General features: G+C 47.2%; 1 protein-coding gene across 1 annotated transcript; it reads right to left on the reverse strand.

Annotated features, from left to right (window-relative positions):
* Window positions 1-2090: 2090 nt before the first annotated feature.
* MYC (MYC proto-oncogene, bHLH transcription factor) lies at window positions 2091-6151 on the reverse strand. The gene is made up of 3 exons (XM_079301902.1): window positions 5877-6151; window positions 4296-5001; window positions 2091-3233 (listed from the first exon to the last, which is right to left on the reverse strand). The coding sequence occupies exons 2-3, from the start codon at window positions 4984-4986 to the stop codon at window positions 2668-2670; spliced, it is 1257 nt and encodes a 418-aa protein (XP_079158028.1). The 5' UTR covers window positions 4987-5001; window positions 5877-6151; the 3' UTR covers window positions 2091-2667.
* Window positions 6152-18557: the final 12406 nt, after the last annotated feature.

Below are 18557 nucleotides of genomic sequence, written 5' to 3' on the forward strand. Positions count from 1 at the left end.
GCACATTCCTCTTTATTCCAGCTGCAATTTAATGACCAGAAGAGGTTTCTTAACTCTGTACCCACAGCCTGTTTTAATTTTTTCAATTTGCATTATTTAGATACTTAGCAATCATACAACAAAGTAAGAAACGCCATAAATATGAAGTGCTATCCCATAAAACCATATATTTTTAGATCATGTTCATGGTTTGTTTTCCAGTAGGAAAGAGTAGAGGAACTGATGCTCAATTAAAAGATGAGAGTAAGAAATTAAATAACTATTCATCAAAAGACTAAGGATCTTCTGAAGATAGAAGAAAAAACTCAAAACCATTCTCCAAATGATATAAGAAGCTGACAAATAAGAAGAGGTTCATTAATCATTGTGGTCTAGCCTCATTTAATGGGAAGAAGCCAGGGGGTTTTGCTAACATATGAAACTGGAACTCAAAGGTGAGATTTTTTTCAGGTTTTGTGAATGGATCTGCATCTCCTGGTTTATTTTGGAGGAAGGGGGTACAATTATAAATTCTTGAACAACATCTCATTTCTGTTCTGAAGCAATAGCTAAATAGGGAACACACTAAAAGGCAAATGAAATTAATGTGTTTTTAAAATTAGATATCCTGTCTAATAAAAGGCAGAACTTTTATGTCATTTTTAGCTGAAAGTTGTCCTGGTTTACAGTTCAGATAAAATTAACAGTTTCATTTCATATAATTCTTTTTCCTTGTAAGTGAATATCTGAATTAGATGCTGGAAAAAAGCAACTGCAGACCACTTCTACAAACCCAGTTACAAAGGGTGATAAAAACAAAAATTAAGAGAAAAGCCTTGCTTTGCCCTGTTTTTCTGACAGATTATTTTTCCCCCAAGAAATCTTCAAACACTTAAAGCCCTCCATCAAACAGGATTTACACACTTACCTTCTTTTCAAACTCCCTCATGCACAATTGTTGGGTTACCCAGGGCTTTGCAGAGCAGAGACCTTTGGCATCTCCCATCTGCACAGTGCTACCTGCCCTAATCCCACACCCAATCATTCTTCTTCCCACTCTGAACTCAGAAGCAACAGAAAAACCTGAACCCCTGCTCCTCCAATGGTTAGAGGCCAAGCAAATATGTATTTAACACAGTTATGAAAATCAAAAAAGTGCAAGGCCCAAGTTTTTGAAAAACACATTTTTCCTCCACATCAAAGGGCTCATTGATTTGTTGCTGAAGTCATGACCAAAGTGGTACTAAGAGGGTGAAAAGGGGAGAAAGGATCAAATCTAATCTTCAGAGCTGTGTCAAGCAAGTAACTTATGGCCCATCAGAAGCTGATCATGAGACAAGTCCTGAATGTAAATATTATTTAATATGTCTGGTAAATGTTAGGAATCTGTCTGAGCATATTCTTCAAATGAGAAATAGCTCTCCTTTTCCTTTGCTCCCTTTTCTGTGTCCTTGAACTTTGTATCCCTTGAAATCCCAAGTAACTATTCACATTAATAAAGTGTTAAGGTGTTTGACCAAGAAGATTGGCTCTGCTGATTTCAGCACTTAAAAAGGGAAACCGCTCTGTTGTTTTAACCACTTCAACACTCACCATCTCAGTTTATTTTCTTATCCTCTTTAACTTCTGTTAAAATCAAACAGGAAGCAATTAAGGTGAGCTTACTACAAAGCAGCCCTCAAAGTACATGGCTATGTCCCTAGTGCAGAATGAAGGTCATGCCCTGAAAATGTAATTATATGCATGTGGAAGGAATGCAGAGCCTATATACTGGGGTGATCAGTGAAAATGCACCACTCCAGCTTTACTTTCAGCAGGCAGATGACCATGACCAACACAGGCTTTGCTACCAGCACCTGCATGGAGGACCTGGTAGCAAGGCAAGTTGAAATGACAGGGCACATTAGACCAACAATTTTATCCACTTGAATTGAGATGGAGTGGGAGCAAGAAACTAGTCCCTACAAAGCCGCAAAATAATCACCATTTCCCCTCATCCAACCCCCCTTTGACTTCACTCAGGTCACTGCCAGGATGAAAGGAAAAGGAATGTCACGGAAATAGACATCTAATGATAATAGTGGGAGACAAAGTGAAGTCTTTACACAGGATTTAGCTAATTATATTTTGGACAAATATTTATTTATCTAAAAACAAAATAAAAATCATTTTTAAAAGGAAAAAAGTACTTAAATAAAAAACAAAATTGTGAAATGTTATGGCACAGAAGTTCAAGACAAGTATAAATCCAGTTGCCACAACTGTTGCGTATTAATGTTGCACATTTTTCTATAAAGGCTTTATTAAAGGTATTTACATGGCAATATGATGTGTAAATATATACAGCAAACTGGGGACAACTTTTTTCTTTTGGATTCTTGTATGAAAAAATGTCTTAAATACAAAATTTTCAAAGAAAAAAAAATTGAAGAGTTCATCCCCAAGCATGAAGAATGTCCCATCATCCCTTATGTCCAAAGTATCGATTCTGAGGCAGTTTTGAGGTTCTGGCCAAACCCTTGGGAGATTCAGCCAAGGTTGTGTAGTCTCAAGTTAAATCGCACAGCATGCAGTTGCAATAGTTCCATACTTGATGGACTGTGTAGTTCACGAGAGATATTAGAATCATTAATATTTTATCATAGTTTCAGTCTAGTTTGCATTATTCTAAGTGATGCTCAAAAGTTCCTACGCACAACAGTTCCTTAGCTGCTCAAGTTTGTGTTTCAACTGTTCTCTCCTCCTCCTCAACTGCTCTTTCTCTGCAATCAGTCTGTGTTCATCTGACTGGATGGAAAGAACGTACTCTGTTGCTTTTTTCAGGATGACAACCTTGGGAGCCTTTTCATTGTTGGCCACCTCGGGTATCTCATCACGCAAGGCAAAGAAACTCAACTTCAGCTCATTCCTCCTTTGGCGCTCCAAGACGTTGTGTGTTCGCCTCTTGTCGTTCTCTTCCGAATCTGACGTGCGCGGGCTGGAGCATTTTCGGTTGTTGCTGATCTGTTTGAGAACTCTGCCACTGTCCAACCTTAGCCTTTTTGCAGCTGGGTATTCAACCTTGGTGGAGGGAGGAGCGGCATAATTGTGCTGATGGATGTTGACATGACACCGTTTCAGAACCAGTGGGCTGTGGTGGGGCTTACTGTGCTCTTCTGACATCTCTGTGCTGCTGGACTCTGTGCTGGATTCATATTCATTTGCTTCAGCTAATGTAACAACATCGATTTCCTCATCTTCCTCTTGTTCTTCTTCTGCCATTAAAAAAGAAAAAAAAAATTAAGAACTCATAACTTGTATGTAGGCACTCTCTCAAGGCTACTGTAGGTAAAGGGAAGGCTACTCCAAGTTGCACAACGAGGAACCCAATGACAAGCCCTTCTTAAATCCATTTCATGATGCTGGACAGCTTTCCAAGAGCCTTTCCTTTAAGGAAGCAATGCTTCAAGTGCAATAGGACACATGAACTACAGTCCAAACCCTGGCTCCCTGATTTCAAAAAGTTGTAACAATCTTGCGTAATGCCGAGTGCATGAAAGATAGGAAAGTTTAACCTCGGTTGTCAGCAGTACAGCGCAATAAAGCTCCCAGACTCAAGCTGCCCTTAATTATGGATTTAGAAGGCTTTGGCCACGCCTTAAAAGAAAGCTTACTTAACACACATGGGTATTCAGAGGCATTTTCTGAATCTCTCTTGATCTGTTAATTTGTGGAAAATAGGAAAGAGTTTGGAGAGAAAAAAAAAAAAAAAAAAAAGGGGGAAAAAAAAGCAAAAAGGGAAGGCTGTAGCGCTTGGGGTTGGAACTGACTTTCAAACCAGATTTATGAGGGAGCGGAACCCGCTGTCACATACCTAAGGAAGCATTTCTAAAACTTTCCCAGCCCCATTCACTCCCCTGCAGTCACTTTCACTAGCACCTCCCTGACTGCACATTCTGCCCGCGGCTCTCGGGCTGGAGTTAACTCCTTCCCGGCCCACGGGTGAAACCGGGAACCTTATCGGGACCCCAAGATGAAAGGTTATCCCTCCTATACTTTCTTTATACTTTTTTCCCCTCGCTTTTCACTCCCTTATTCCCCGGAGGAAAAACTGGGCTGGTTTTCCAGGAAAGGAGCCGGCTGGGACTCTCAGTGCCTCGCAAACGTGGCATTTAAAAAAAAAAAAAAAAAAAAAAAAAATCGCAGGAGAGGAGGGGGGCAAAGGGGGGCTGAGGAGGGAGCGGGGGGAGCCCTGGCGCCGCGCGGTTTCCCACGCCCTCCCTCCCTCCCTCCCTCCCTCCCTCCCTCCCTCCCGCAGCACCGTGGGTCCCACTCACCCGAGTCGCTGCTGGTCGTGGGCGGCGTGTCGACGCCCAGCAGGGACGCGGGGCTGGCGCCGGGCGGCGCGGCCCGCGGGGCGCGCTCGCTCAGCGGGTACGGGAACACCACCGAGGGGTCGATGCAGTCGGCGGCGGCGGCGCCCAGGTCGTGCAGGTAGAGGCTGGCGGAGGCGGCGGGGGACGCGGCCAGGCCGGGCGGCGGGCCCGGCGGCGCGGCGTGCGGCGGGCCGGGGCGGGCGGCCGGGCACCCCTCCCGGCGGGCCGCCTGGTAGGACGCCAGCTTCTCCGAGACCACCTTCTCCAGCTTGGCGGCGGCGGAGAAGCCGCTCCACATGCAGTCCTGGATGATGATGGACTTGACGGTCTCGTCGTCCGGGTCGCAGATGAAGCTCTGGTTGACCATGTCCCCCCCGAGGAGCTCGGTCACGATCTCCAGCTGGTCAGCGGTGGAGGGGAAGCAGGAGGCGGCGGCCAGGCTGGAGCGGCGGCTGGGGGAGAGGGGCGGCGTGGGCAGCAGCTCAAACTTCTTCCAGATGTCCTCGGACGGGGCGGGGGGCTGCAGCTCGCTGCCCCGCTGCTGCGCCGCCAGGTAGAAGTTCTCCTCCTCCTCCTCGAAGTAGAAGTAGGGCTGCACAGAGTCGTAATCGTAGTCGTAGTTCTTGCTGGAGAAGCCGGCGCTGAGCGGCATCGCGGCGGCTGGTGCCTGCGGGAGGGAGGGGGAGAGGGGCACCGGTGAGCAATGGGGGTCGGCTCCCCCCGGCTTCGGCCGAGGCACCGGCCCCCGGTGCGCAGCGCTCCCTCCCGGCTCCCGCGCCGTGCCGGCAGGGAAATGCGCAGTCGGGTTTAGTAAAATAAAAAAAAATGTAATAATTCTAATAATAATAATAAAAAAACCCTACGACCCTTCTTCACCGCGTTCTCAGGCGGCGGGACAACCGGGCGGCGCGACATGACCTACAGAGGGGTGGGTTGCCGGCTCCCGGACCACCCTCCCCGCTCCCCCGGAGGGGCTGCGGCAGCCCGGCCGCCCGGCTCGGCTGGTCTCAGCTCAGCTGGGCTCAGCTCGGCTCCCCGCCGCCGCCGCTCGCATGGGACACGGCTCCGGTAACGGAGCTCCTTCCCTCCCGGGACCCCAGCCCGTGTCCCGGCGGGAAGGGGTGCGGAGCGCCCGGCGGCTTCCAGCCGGGAGCCGGGCTGTTCCTCAGCCACCCACCTGGGCGTGCTGGCACTGCGCGGGGACAAGCGACGACCTTGGCAAACTTTGCCAAATCTCGTAATATATACATATATACCCGCATATATATGTATATGCATATAAGCAGTATATGCAACAATCATACCCTGCCCGCGCATACTCGAGAAGCAAATGCTCCCCTCCCCCCCAAAAAAATTAAATTAAAATCCGAGCTCAAGGAAAAGGATGGGAACACTGGAGCCCCGGCAGAGGAGAGCGTCCGTCGGTATCCACGTCCGCGGAGCTCAGCCCCGCCAGCAGCCCGGGTGTCACCAGCCCGTGTCAATCCGAACGCCACAACAGCGGCAATCGAGTGATGGGAAGCGAAGAGCCCCGTAACTCACCGGCTTCTCCAACGCGCCAGCTGCGAGACGTAGCGAGGCGATTATTGCAGGCGGTACAGAAACAACGAAGGGAAAATGGATAGATGATAAATAGAACCGCCGGAAAGCACGGGGAAAAAATTTTAAAAAGAAAAAAAAAAATAGACAAAACGCCGGGAGAATGTGGGTCTGTTCCTCCCACCACGGTATGATAAACCCCACGGAGCGCCGGAGCAGCCGCCTCCCGGCGCGGTCGGTCGCTGGTCCGGGGCGGCGCGGCGCGCTGGCCGGTACAATAGAAGTTTAGAAGCTTTTCCTCCTTTAAAGACCCGGCTAGGGGCGGGAGGAGGGGGGCGGGAGCAGGAGCAAAGCGGTGCCGCCCCCTCGCCCGGCTCCAGCAGGCTCCAGTGGCCGCAGGAGGGGGTTACGCTCCGTGCTGCAAGCCCGATCCGCTCCGCTCCGCGCACCGATCCGCGGCCGCGCTGCGAGCCCGATCCGCTCCGCGCACCGATCCGCGGCCGCGCTGCGAGCCCGATCCGCTCCGCTCCGCGCTGCGAGCCCGATCCGCTCCGCGCACCGATCCGCGGCCGCGCTCTGCCCCCGCCTCCCCGGGAAGGAGGGACCGAAGGAGGGAACTGCGCCGGCAGGAGCGATGCCGCGCTCCGCGGCCCTTTTTATTTATTTTACTATTTTTTTTTGTTGTATTTTACTACGAGCCGCGCACGGAGAGGTCGGAAGTAAACATAGTAAAAAAAAAAAAAAATTACTAGCAGGGATTAAAGGCAGCTCCTCGCCGTTCCCCTCCTCCCGCTGGCATTCGCGCAAGGCAGAGCGCCGTAACCGCGCTGGGGGCTGCGGGGAAGAGGCTTCAGCCGCCCCTCGCCCCCCTCGGTGAGGTCCGGCACCTTAGGGGGAGCGGTGGCCGGGGGGCAGCGGAGGAGGCGCGGGCTCCCGGCACAAAGGAGCGTGTGTAGCCGGGGCACCCCCAACCCGGTCGCCGCTTGATTATCCCGCCTCTGCCGGCGTCTGCAGAGGATTAAACAGGGAGAGGGCGGAGGCAGAGCCCCACGGGGGTCACCTTGCAGCCACTCTCCCTTTGGCGTGTGCCCCCGCCCCGGCTTGTGCCGCCCCCACTCCGACCATCCCCTCTCGCCCCACGGTGACCTCCCTCCTTTCGGCCATCCCCGAGGGACGCGGAGCTGCCCCGGCTGTGACGGGGAGCTCCGTCCTATCCCCGTTCCTCATCGCGGGGGGTCCCGCGGGAACTCCCTCTCCGACGAGCCTTCAGCTGCCGGCGACCCTCCCGGGCGTCGCCGACCCCCTCCCGCAGCTCCCGCACCTGCTGTTCCCCGTCCCCCGGGGCACCCGCCAGCCTCCGACCGGCTACGCCCCGCGCATCCTGCCCGCGCATCCCCGCGCTGGGCTCCGCACCGGCGGGAGGTGGGGGGACCCCCCGGTGCGCCCCCGGAACGCTTCCAGGCGGCTCTCCCGTTCCCACCGCGGGCAGCGCTCCGGGAGGGATGTTCCGTGCCTGTACGTGCATTTATTCCCCGCTTCCCCGCGTTTCGCTAAGCACACGCGAGCACAAGCCCTTGGGGTTGTGATGGGGAGCGCGGGGCCGCCCCGTAGGGCGGGAGGGACCCCCGGGCAGAGGGACGGACCCCCGGAGAAGGGACCCCCGAGGAGGGACCGGCCGCGTCCGGAGCCGCCGGCGCTGCGCCCCCGGTTCCCACGGCGGTTCCGCGGGCCCAGCGCGCCCCCTCCCGGCCGCCGCCCCCGCCGCCGCCCGCGGCAGCGCGACCCCCGGGCCCGCCGCGCCCTCCGAAAAACCCAACCCAACAAACAAAAACCCAAAACCAAGGCAAGCAAGCAAACAAACAAACAAACAAGCGCAACTATCATTTTTTCTTCCGATCGTGTCTGATGAAAAGCGTTTCGCCAAGCAGAGTGTCTGCAAAAATCACATTCCTCACGGAGCGAAGGAACTTCGGACCATCTTCTGTCCTGCGTCCTCTTTGATAAAGGAGGAAATTTTACGCAGAGGGTGACAAAACAAGAGCCGTGGCATAGTGGCATGGTGTAGATGTTTCACCTACTGACATTTCCAGAATGAGGTATCCACATCCTTGCTCTGAAATGGCTTAAAATACATTGTGCTATTTTTAAATAATATTCCCCTCTGTCCATAGCAAGCCTTGCTGCCGTAATGGAAGTAACATGACTAAAGGCAGGCCAGAAAGGTGCGAGATCCAAAGTAGTCTAGTTACAACAAGTGTAAAATGCAAGCACTTGTCTATTTAGGAATAGCATCAGTTTTGCCAGATATGCAATAAATGTCCTCAAAATTGTAAAAACCATTAAAGTTCAGATGGAGCTGGTAATAGGTGAAATATTTTGAAATTGCTATGTACAAATAGGGTTGAAAATAATGATCCCATTCATTGTTGCAATAGAATCACAGGCAAAGCAATTAACTGTAATATCACAGAGGGTTATCACTTAAAGTGGAGACAAATAAGTAACATGAGTAGATGGACTCTTAGAATACACTGTGTTCACAAGAATGGAAAAACAGGAAGGGAAGACTGGGAGAAATGTGCTATTAAAACAATACAGGCTTCAGAGGAAACAGTCTTGAAAATATTCTACAGGATTTCTCCAGGCTTGTGCAGACTGTGAGTTCACTTTTTGTTGAGGAACCAACTCTGAGGTGCACCAGCATGACTCTTATGAGGCAGTTTTAGTGTAGATTAAAAAAAAAAAGATATTTTTCTCTGATTTCTTATGTTCAAGCCCAGCTAAAAAAGAACGGAGGCAAGGTGTGAAATCGGTAAGTATCAATTTCCAGTAAAAGGGCCATTTTGACAAAATAGCTGTTATACAGAAAGAATAAATGCACAAGTTTAAGATTACAGTGACAGTGACAGCAGAGTCAATGTGATTGCTTTGACATGGAAGGGTTTAGTGATCAATAGGAAATGGGAGGGGACTGAGCTGGAACCCTGGGTGGAATTTTTGTGTGATAGGAGGGTGAGAACCTGTAAGAAGCAGAAATGAAACAGAACCTGAGAGACAAGTAGAGATGGTGGGAAAAACTCTTGCACCCCCTATCTGGAAACCCCTGAGACATAATGTGCTGTGTACCTGTGCCACCTACTGCATGTTTTGTTCTCAGGAGACATCTGCAATTTCTTTTTCAGAGGACAATGAGCAGTCTAATAGGGTCACCACGAACACTATTCTGGGTCCAGCTCTGGAGTCCCCAGCATGAGAAAGACATGGACCTGCCAGAGCGAGCCCAGAGGAGGCCATGAAGATGATCAGAGGGCTGGAACACCTCTGCTGAGGGGAAAGGCTGAAAGAATTTGGGTAGTTCAGCCTGGAGAAGAGAACTTACAGCACCTTCCAGTAACTAACAAAGACCTACAAGAAAGCAGGAGAGGGACTTTTGACAAGGGGATGTCAAGATGAGGGGAAATGGCTTTAAGGTCTGTATTAGAGATCAGGAGGAAATTCTTCACTTCTAGTGTGGTGAGACACAGCAACAGGTTGCTCAGAGAAGTTATAGCTGCCTTATCTCTGGAAGGGTTCAAGGTCAGGTTGGATGGGGCTTTGAAAAACTTGGTCTCTCCCTGTCCATGGCAGAGGATTGGAGCTAAATGATCCTTAAGGTCCCTTCCAACCCAAACTTCCATATGTCTAATGAACTCATAGCTATCTTCAGAAATTTCTGCTGAAAGTTTCACTTGCCCTCTCCACAGCTTTGTGGGTTTCTGGCCTTTCAGAACTGAGAAACAGTAAAGCATTAACTAGATACTAATTAGTCTTGGAAAGTCCTAAGTCCTTGAATGAGTGATATACTCAAACAAATGTGGTCAGTGCAGTCAGAGCCACTGAAATAGGCCAGCCCACTTTCTCTGATAGCATCTGTGCAGAGAATCATGTCCCCACTGCTACCCCAAAAGACCCCAGTCCAAGAAGCAGAGACATACTACAGCATCAGGAAGAATCAGATTTGCCTTATTACTATGAAAGCCAGAAAATAAACGAGTTACTTTTTCATCTCTTTCAGCAGCTGTAATTTCTTTAACAATAGGAGGTGAGATATGTGTAGGCAGAAGCTGACAGTGTTTCTGCAAGCTGCACAGCACTGACTAAATTAATAACATCTTCCTACCCCCCTCCTCCAGGCTCAGAGAGACTCATATGCTGTGCTAATGAGTACTTTCTCAGTGGACTTCCCCAGCACAGGGGAGAAATGCAGACATCTGGGAGGGCCACTGTCCTTGTCTGTTTACTGTGGTGCAAAACAGAGACTGAAATACACCTCCTGTCGAAAATGGGCAGGACCCAGCACTGCAGCTCCCACCCAGCTAGCTCAGTGTAGCAGCCATAGTCCATGAGTGTTCAGAATGATCATAAAGTGTGCAGAAGAAATCAGTGGGTTTTATGGCTGATGTGTTATCAGTAAATATGAATAAAAGAATAACAGCAGATCACAAAATAAAAAAAAAAAAAATTTAAATAAAAATATTCTAGTTTTAGACCAGAGGTAGCACATAAAGTATGTGTACTTAGGTCTTGTCTGCTGCTGGAAGCCAAGGCTGTTTTTCCCTGTCCCCTGTGGATGTCCATCTTCAGGCAGAGATGCCATGGGGTCAGTGAAAGTGGTATCTAGTGTAATTTATTTATTTGGCTCTCTCTCATCCTCTCAGCTATGTGCCCTAGAGTGTTTGCAGCAAACATGGCAGCTTCTTCCTCGGCATCATGCCAGCCTGTGATGCTCACTACGGAAAAACTCAAGCTGTTTATTACCAACAAGAAAAGGGAAATGCAGAGAAGGCAACTGATGAAAACTGAATGGGGAGAGTGCTGAGTAAAGAAACTGTTACACTGATTAAATTACTCTCCCCAGAACTACACTGAGTACCACCTCCCTCACAGAAATCCATGGAAGTCCCAGAAAACTAAATGTTGTCATCAAGAGAATAAAAAATCTTGAAGTGCTCTGCTGGTTTGAACAAACTAAAAGAGATTCAAAATGATACTTCTTATGATCCAGAATTAAAACTTTTTTTTTTTTTTTTTTTTTTTTAATTGTTAAAACCAAACACTTTAGATTGCATTTTTTCAGTCTGGCGGTGCATATAAAATAGATCTTTTTTATTATCTATAATTGTTGAAGCCAAATATTTCAGATGTTGATTTTTAAACTGACTAGATATGGAAGCAAGTCTTCCGTGAAACAAAAGCATTAGCAGTTTTTAAAGGTGGTCTGTCTCTAGGCACATATGTATTGATATATTTTTCTTGCTTTGTCCTAGTGTCTGGGATCATGCAATTAAAGATGTCAGATGGGAAGACAGTAATGTAACTAATATTTTTGAATACAGAGAATAAAAGCCTTTACACCAGCTTTGGTCTTTCCATGGTGTGCAGCGTTTACCTTTTTTGCTTTGGGGTAAAATTACCACAGCTGGTAATTTAACTTTGTTTACAGACAGTTTGACTTTGCAGTTCTTTCAAGCCATTACAGTACCTTTGGTATCAAATTTTAGTTTGTTTTCAAACAGGGCAGCCCTTAATGTGTTTATTCTTAATTAAGTAAAATGAAATTATTTATCTATGTATACAACTAACTTAAAATCACAAATAGATTATTTTTTCCTAATTATTTTTGTTGTTTAAATACATTGCTGTAAATTGATCTAAGTCCCATGGAAAAAACCCGCCGAAAATACAAGCAGTTTGAATTAACTTTCCTAAGTGAATTAACACCTTTTGACATGGATAACTGGAAGGCACCTATCTAACACCAGTAGTTTTGGCATTCCTTGATAGAAGAGAGATCTGTTCAGCTGTGGATTAGGGATGAATTACAGGAAATCTGCACCGATTTAAGCATGTGATAGATGAGATTTTTCAAGGTCCCTGTGAAAGATAAACAGTTATTTTTGAAAGGCTGGGTAATTTAAATTTCTCTTCAGAAAGAAAGAGCAGAGTTGTTTCAGAACAATCAGTCCCAAAGGCCAGTCACACATCCCTAGCTCTGCATTCTCTGAATTGTACGCTGCAGTTATCAGATTGTCAAGACATCCCAGCTCTGCTTGATTAAGTCCTCTTTAAAGTATTAAGGTCATTTGCAACTACTTCATGGTCCTTTTAGGTAGCACCGCAGTCAAGCCCTCATCTTTAGTGCTGCAATGGGATCAGAGTCTGTTCCATTGCCCAGTCCTGCAGTATCGGAGCTCCCCTGTGCAGGACTCGCTATCAGCTGGGAGGCAGCAGGAATGAGTTTTCCTGCCTCCCCACACATGTGAAGACACTCCCTATCACACCTGCAAGTGCAGAGAGTCCCCTGGACATCAGGGGGTTTGCAACACCGCAAAGGAAAGGAGAGAAGGATGGAAACCTATTGCACAGGTTTCTTATAAATGCTGAAGAAAAAGAAACAAATCCTCCTCCTATAGCAGCTTCCTTGCTGGTTTGGTATGAAAGCAGAGGAGTGTGTCATTCTTGACACACATCCTTCGGGGGCACAGCTCCAGAAACATCTGAGTGCATCAGATATTATCTGGAGGAAGGAATGTGTTAGCTGACAACAAGGCTGGGAACTATTGAAACCATTGTCAGTTGGGCCATTCTTATAGATATCTCTTGTCTGTTTGAGAATTAATATCCAACAATCCTGTCCCATCTGCAAACAGGTGAGAGCAAAGGACCCTTCCAGGAATTATGCAGCTGGTTGGTTTAGAGATGAGGTATCTGATTGCTATCAAATTAACAGGTTCAGCCACAAGGAACACATTCCAAGAAAGAAAGTGGCCCTATTGGAGGAGAATGTCTGGAAAAGTAGGTATTGTGTGGCCTTTAAAAAACACTGGTCTTGTTACAGCTGATAGGTGGCTGGATCTAAGTTTGTGGGTAGGTGGAAAGGTATATGCAATCTACTTACCTGAGCCAAAGCAAAGTCCATGCTTTCTTCAAAGTTCAAGCTTGTGGTGAGGATTATCGGAGCTCCCTTTTCTGGCTCCATGTTGAGCAAGCACAGTAATGCTCACAGGTTTTGTTTGTCTTGTTAGGCAGGTGAAACGATGATTTTCTCATCATCAACCCTTATGCTAATCTTGGAGGTCCTGTTTGATTATGTCTTTATGAGAAAGAGGAAGATAAGCTTATAGCAGTGAATTTGTAAGTATTCACAAGAAATATTTCTGATTTGATATGTCTGTCCTCTATGGGTTTGTGTTTATCAAGTCATGTTTTCTTTGGACTGGTTTATGGAAGACAACAGTCACATTTAAAAATTATACTGGTGAATGATCCTGTTTGGCCTCTGCAGTCAAGGGCAAATCCTTTTCAGGGCTGTCCCAGTAAAGTTTACTTTCCAGCCACACTCAGCCAAAGTGGCACTGATTCCAGCCTTGAGCACTTTCTGAGAAATGCTCAGTGCATTCAGCAATTGCTCAAGCCAGTGTGATGCTGACACCCTTTTCACGAGTAGCACTCTGTACAGGGCCTTTCAGAGTAGCTGCTCATCATCTGAGCATCACTGAGTCCTTGAAAGGCAGCAGAGAGTTTCTAACTCTTCACACCTAAAACCTTTCCATGCGCTCAGTTACAGTCTTCTAATACTGTTACCTGCCTGATCACCCTAACTTCTCTGCAGCTTTGTTATGCAGTGCAGTTAGTTCTGGATTCATTTGGGCATATGCAGCCAAGTGTAGCAAAAGTGTCTCCTTGCCTGGATAAGGGCTTGCACTTCCCAGGTTTCTGGGTCCTGATTGTCTCAGGTATAAGGGACAGCATTTAGAATTGTGGTTTAAGCCATCAGTGATGGTCATGTCAGTAGGCTTTGGACATGCAGTGTTACAGCTGTGTGTTCCTCTAAGCTCTTTGTGACTGTTTTAGCATCATTTTTGTTACTTTTGGTATAGTTTAGTTCAGCTTTCCAGCAATCAGAGTAAATTCAGAACTGTTTAACTGCGCTCGGACTAGACATCTTTGGGAGATGAAGCTTTCTTATCTGTGGTGGCTGCTGCTGCATTTTGAAATGAGCATAAGAGAGGCAAATGCATCCGTGAACATTTGCTGCCAGTATGGATTTAAAAGCAAAACACAGTCAGAAAGGCTACCGAAAAACTACTTCACTTGGCTGATAACTCAATTTGTTGATAAGAAAGAGGGAGTGTTTTGTCTCTCTGTATCAGATAAGTGACTTATCACTCCCTGCACTGTTGATGATGAACATGTTCATCTGGCAGATAGTGGCAATAAAGCTGCATCTCCCCTTTGCACTGCAAGACATACGCTGCATCAAATGAAATTAAGGGAAATAGATTTAAATAACTTCTTGGTAAATGCTTTTAAAATCAATTTATAATTAACCTGTGGAACCTCCTGCTGCATTTTCTTAGGAAAGGAAATATCATGCATGAAAATGGATGTTTCATGTAAGCAATAATATAGGGAGATAAAAAGTGTAAGAAGAAAGGAGAAAGGACATCACTGCTCTGGGCTAGTATTGACCAATTTAAGAGGTGGTCTGTAACTGAAAGTGAGGCTCTGTTTTCTTCCTACACTATCCAAGTATAGGTTGTTGTTAGGTGTAGGTGCGTTTCTGATCTGGTTGGCATTTTTCTTCATATTGTGTACATGGACCCAATACAGGATTGGGGCACACTTTTGCTGTGAGAGCAGGCACATCTGGGATGGAGTGATCTCCTGTTACAGATGTTTTTTGAAGTGTTTAAAGTACAGAAGGAGCCTAAATGCACATCTGCTTTTATCTGTGTTTTGTTGCCCAGGCTGGGGTGGCCTCAGCAAGAAGATGTCAGGGTGCATTCCAGCACGGTGTGCCTGTCCTACAGGATCCCAGAGTGGCTGCAGAGCCAGGAATGCCTTGATTTCCACTGCTGAGCCAAAGAAAGCCTCTGTCTGTTGGTACTCAGCAATGCAAATCTATGCAGTGGGTTGTGCCCACACATCTGCATTGATCCACTCCTCGGGATTAAGCCTAAGCTTCAGGACACTTGTATGCTAGTCCAAGCTTTGACCTTGTAGGAGGAATGCTGTTTCACCGGGCTTGCTTCTGCTTGCTTTGGTTAAGCTTGTGCATGGCAAAATCTGGGCTAAATCTCTAAAAATCACTGTGCACTGCATTGATGGGCAATTCCAGGGGACTGCTGAGACCCAGCACATCAAACCCAGCTACCAGGGACTTGGAGCCACAACTCCTAGTGCAAAAAGCCCAAAAACTGATTCACCCTTGCTACTTATTGTTTCCTCTGCAGGCAATTTTTGTTTTATTTCCTTACTTCATAGATTCCTGGTGTTGCCCAAGTCCAGTCCTTCCTGACAGAGAATGTCCTACCGACATTCAGACTGTGCCTTGCTCAAATGGGAGCAGAGGGCTGCAATTATGACTGCACTGGCAAGAAAAGCTTTGATCAGAAAAGGGCCTGATGAGAAATTGTGCTGAGGGATTAATGTAGAACTGACTTCATCAGCAGCTGAGAGTTCTGTGGAGGAGGAATTTAGGTGCTTCTTACAGCCTCAACAATGCAAAGCAGTCATCATCAACAAGGTGTTCCCCAGAGGATGCTAATCGCTCTCCTCCCTCTTGATCAGCAGTTAAGAGTGTCTCTCTTCTTTCTACTTATCACTTAGTCAGGGATGCCAGAGGTATTTCTTAGAAGATAAGAGCATTATTTACACCCAGTCTTAGAAAGGAAAGAAGTTGTCAGTGAGCTACAGCCATTATTGTTCCTGTTATCGTTTGCATGCAAAGGCACCTCACCAAGCTCAGACCCCATCCTGAAGGGCCAAGCATTTGTAGTGACTGCACTGCCTGCCTTAGCTCTGGAAGGGCTGGAAGAGGTGCAGGGGTGGGGAGGGAGGGCCACAAGACCGAATACAGGTATAGATCAAAGGAATCTGGGAAGCTCCAGATTCTCTCACCTATGCCTGTGTGCTTGGGAAACATCTCTTCTCCTTATACATTTCCATTAGGAATTAGCTGCAGGTCCAAACTGTGTTATCCTATGGACGTAGGCTAACCCTCCTGTACCAGTATAGATACTGTCCAGTTCCAGAGTAGATGTACCCTCCTGTTAGTGTCATGGGAAAGGACACTGAGGGATGCATCTCATATTTGGTGAGAAGAGAGATGAGAAATTAGAACATGTGCTTTAGAACCATCTAGTACTGCTCCTTATTAAGGACTGGGCTTTTTAAATTTTTTTTTTCAATTTTTTTTAATGGATTCTTAAAATCATATGAGTTAGAGTTGAGACTACTGTGTGCCTCAGAACTCCAAGTTCTGTCGATGTGATGAGAAGGCTGGATAGGTACACATGCCAGCCCCCATAAACAATGTGCTAATATTTACAGCTACAACATCGTCAGTGCTCTGATATTTAACCAGAAGGTATCTCTGCCTTCAGCTCATGGTCTTCTCAGCTTCCCTTGTTATTGTCACTGCTAAACAGACAGAAAATGATATTATGTCTGTGAAGCCAAGGGCTGTGTGTGTGCCTGCTGTGGAATTTACTCATGATATTGCTAATTGGAAGGTTCAAGGTCATTCTTGCATTCTTACATCCTTACATTTACATGCTTCGTCATTTTCTCTTGCATTAACTGCAGTTAATGTAAGAGTTGTTGTACTTCCTCCCACAGAGTTTCAGAAGCCTCTCTCTGCTGAACTCTGAGTAGATGGGGTTCTCAAGGAACCCCGAAATGAGAAATGTCCTGGATTATTTTGTGTGATGAAGATTCCCAAATACCCTTAGCTTTTCTGTACATGGAAAATGGAATAACCCATTCGTAGGTCACTCAGTTAAAATGATACAGCATATGGAATGCAGGTGTGTTACATGTCTGCAATATTACGATTAATACAGATACCAAGCAGCTTTAAACCAGCAAACCTCAGTACCTGGGGTCTCAGGGCAGCTCAGAGCTTAGACAAAATTCACTTACCTCACTTTGTCCATAGAGGTTTTACAGCCCCTTCTGAGATCAGCATTTGGTGGGGATGGCTGTAGCATAGGTGGGCAGCTCTGGGATGTCTCAGGTACGTCAGTGCATCGCTGCATTGCTGTGTGCACTGCAGACCTACTCCTACTGCCAAATGGACTGGTGCTGCTGGAAACCTAGGGAAGGATCTGAGGCAGGAGAGGGGTGGTCTTCTTCAGGTGTGGACTGGCAGTTTGTCTGGGCAGCTTTTGTCCCTGGCAGGATGCTGCCTCTGGTTTGTTATCTTTAGCAGGGCCATTTGCTTGGCAGTGCTGGTGGTTGGTAACAGGTTTCCTTACACCATCTAAGAGGAGCAGGGTTTTGGTGGCCACACAAAGACCCTGGGAGAGGGCAGTGATGAGGGCAGATTTCTCAGTGTCCCTTCCAATTGCTTCTGGAAACTCAGGACCCCTTCAGACCTGCATATCCACAGATGTTAGTGAACACACCCATGTCCCAAGCACAGCAGTGTGTAGGAGAGGCTGCACCAAGGAAGCATGCACAGAGGAAGTTCACATCTCAAGCTGCCTCCTAGCATCTTGCTGGTGAGGTGAGCCACTTGAGGAAGAGCAGAAGAGACCCTCTTGTCTCCTCTGCCACCTCTCTTTGACTTTACAGCTATTTCAGAGCCTGTGATATCTTGCTGCAAACTTAGACTTATCTATCTTGCATACACATGAAACTCAGTAATAACTAGCTCATATATTCGTTTCTAAAGTGGCCACAGAGAGATTTGATGTTGCTTAACTCATCCAGTATCACTGATCACTTTTAGTTACATCCTTGCCTGAAGGCAATGACTTTGGTCAAGCTAGAAATGCTTGTTGTTTCTGGACAGCTTCAGTTCCTGGACCAAATGACTGTTCAGGTGTGAAAGCAGGGGAAAAAATCACAATGACTGTATATTCAAGCAGAAGGGGGAATTCTGTGATGGGGAGTGACTTCTGTGCTCTTGGTTTCAGCTGCTACGTGAGGAAGGGGTGACTCTTCACCAGGCTCTGGTGCTAGCTCAGCTCCTCCGAACAAGAGGCATGCCCAGATGCAAACTTTGTGGCTTAGCCCCATGTTAATATATTCCCAAACACTAATTAAGAGTGGTGAATGAAGAGAGAGATGCAGGTTAATGTAGCATGCTGGCAGTTTTGAGACTGCCTGCCAAATGAAAGCTTTGGAGGTGATGCATAAGTAGAGGCCAGCAGCCTGCACACGAGTGAGCTGGAGGGCTTGGGCTGATGTAAATGCTGCTTCCTCTGGAGGGAAGATGAAAAGAGGTTGTAGAGTGCCAGTATCCAAAAGAGGAGTGGGGAGGGAAAAATCTGGGATATGGGCATAGTTAGTCTTCCTGAGGACAGATATTGGAGACCCTCTTTTTTATAGGCAGAGTCTGCTGGAAATAAGGTGGAACTGCAGGTAGCTGGGAACTCAGAGACATGCCTGGAGGTGCTTGCAAGCTCTGCAAGAACAGTGATGTCATTCTGGGTTTCACTTTTGGTGGGGAGTTAAGTTCTCAGTCTCTGTGCTGGATTTCTTCTTGAACACCCCCCTTTGTAGAGCAAGGCTGCACTGCACTTTCATCTATGAGCTCCTGATGTAGGGGCCACATAGGTGGTGGGAGAAGAGCTTTCAGTATGAGCCACAGTAAGAGCAGCTGGGGTGATGCAGGACTCACCCTGGCAAGTAGAT

Source organism: Erithacus rubecula (genome assembly GCF_903797595.1).
Source record: "Erithacus rubecula genome assembly, chromosome: 3".
Lineage (NCBI taxonomy): Eukaryota > Metazoa > Chordata > Aves > Passeriformes > Muscicapidae > Erithacus > Erithacus rubecula.

What these genes read in the sequence shown, in the direction of transcription:
- MYC (XM_079301902.1), bottom strand. Translation starts at nt 4,986, where the DNA reads ATGCCGCTCAGCGCCGGCTTCTCCAGCAAGAACTACGACTACGATTAC. An exon ending in CACGACCAGCAGCGACTCGG is followed by an intron (nt 3,234 to 4,295) that starts GTGAGTGGGACC and finishes TTTTAATGGCAG; the next exon opens with AAGAAGAACAAGAGGAAGAT.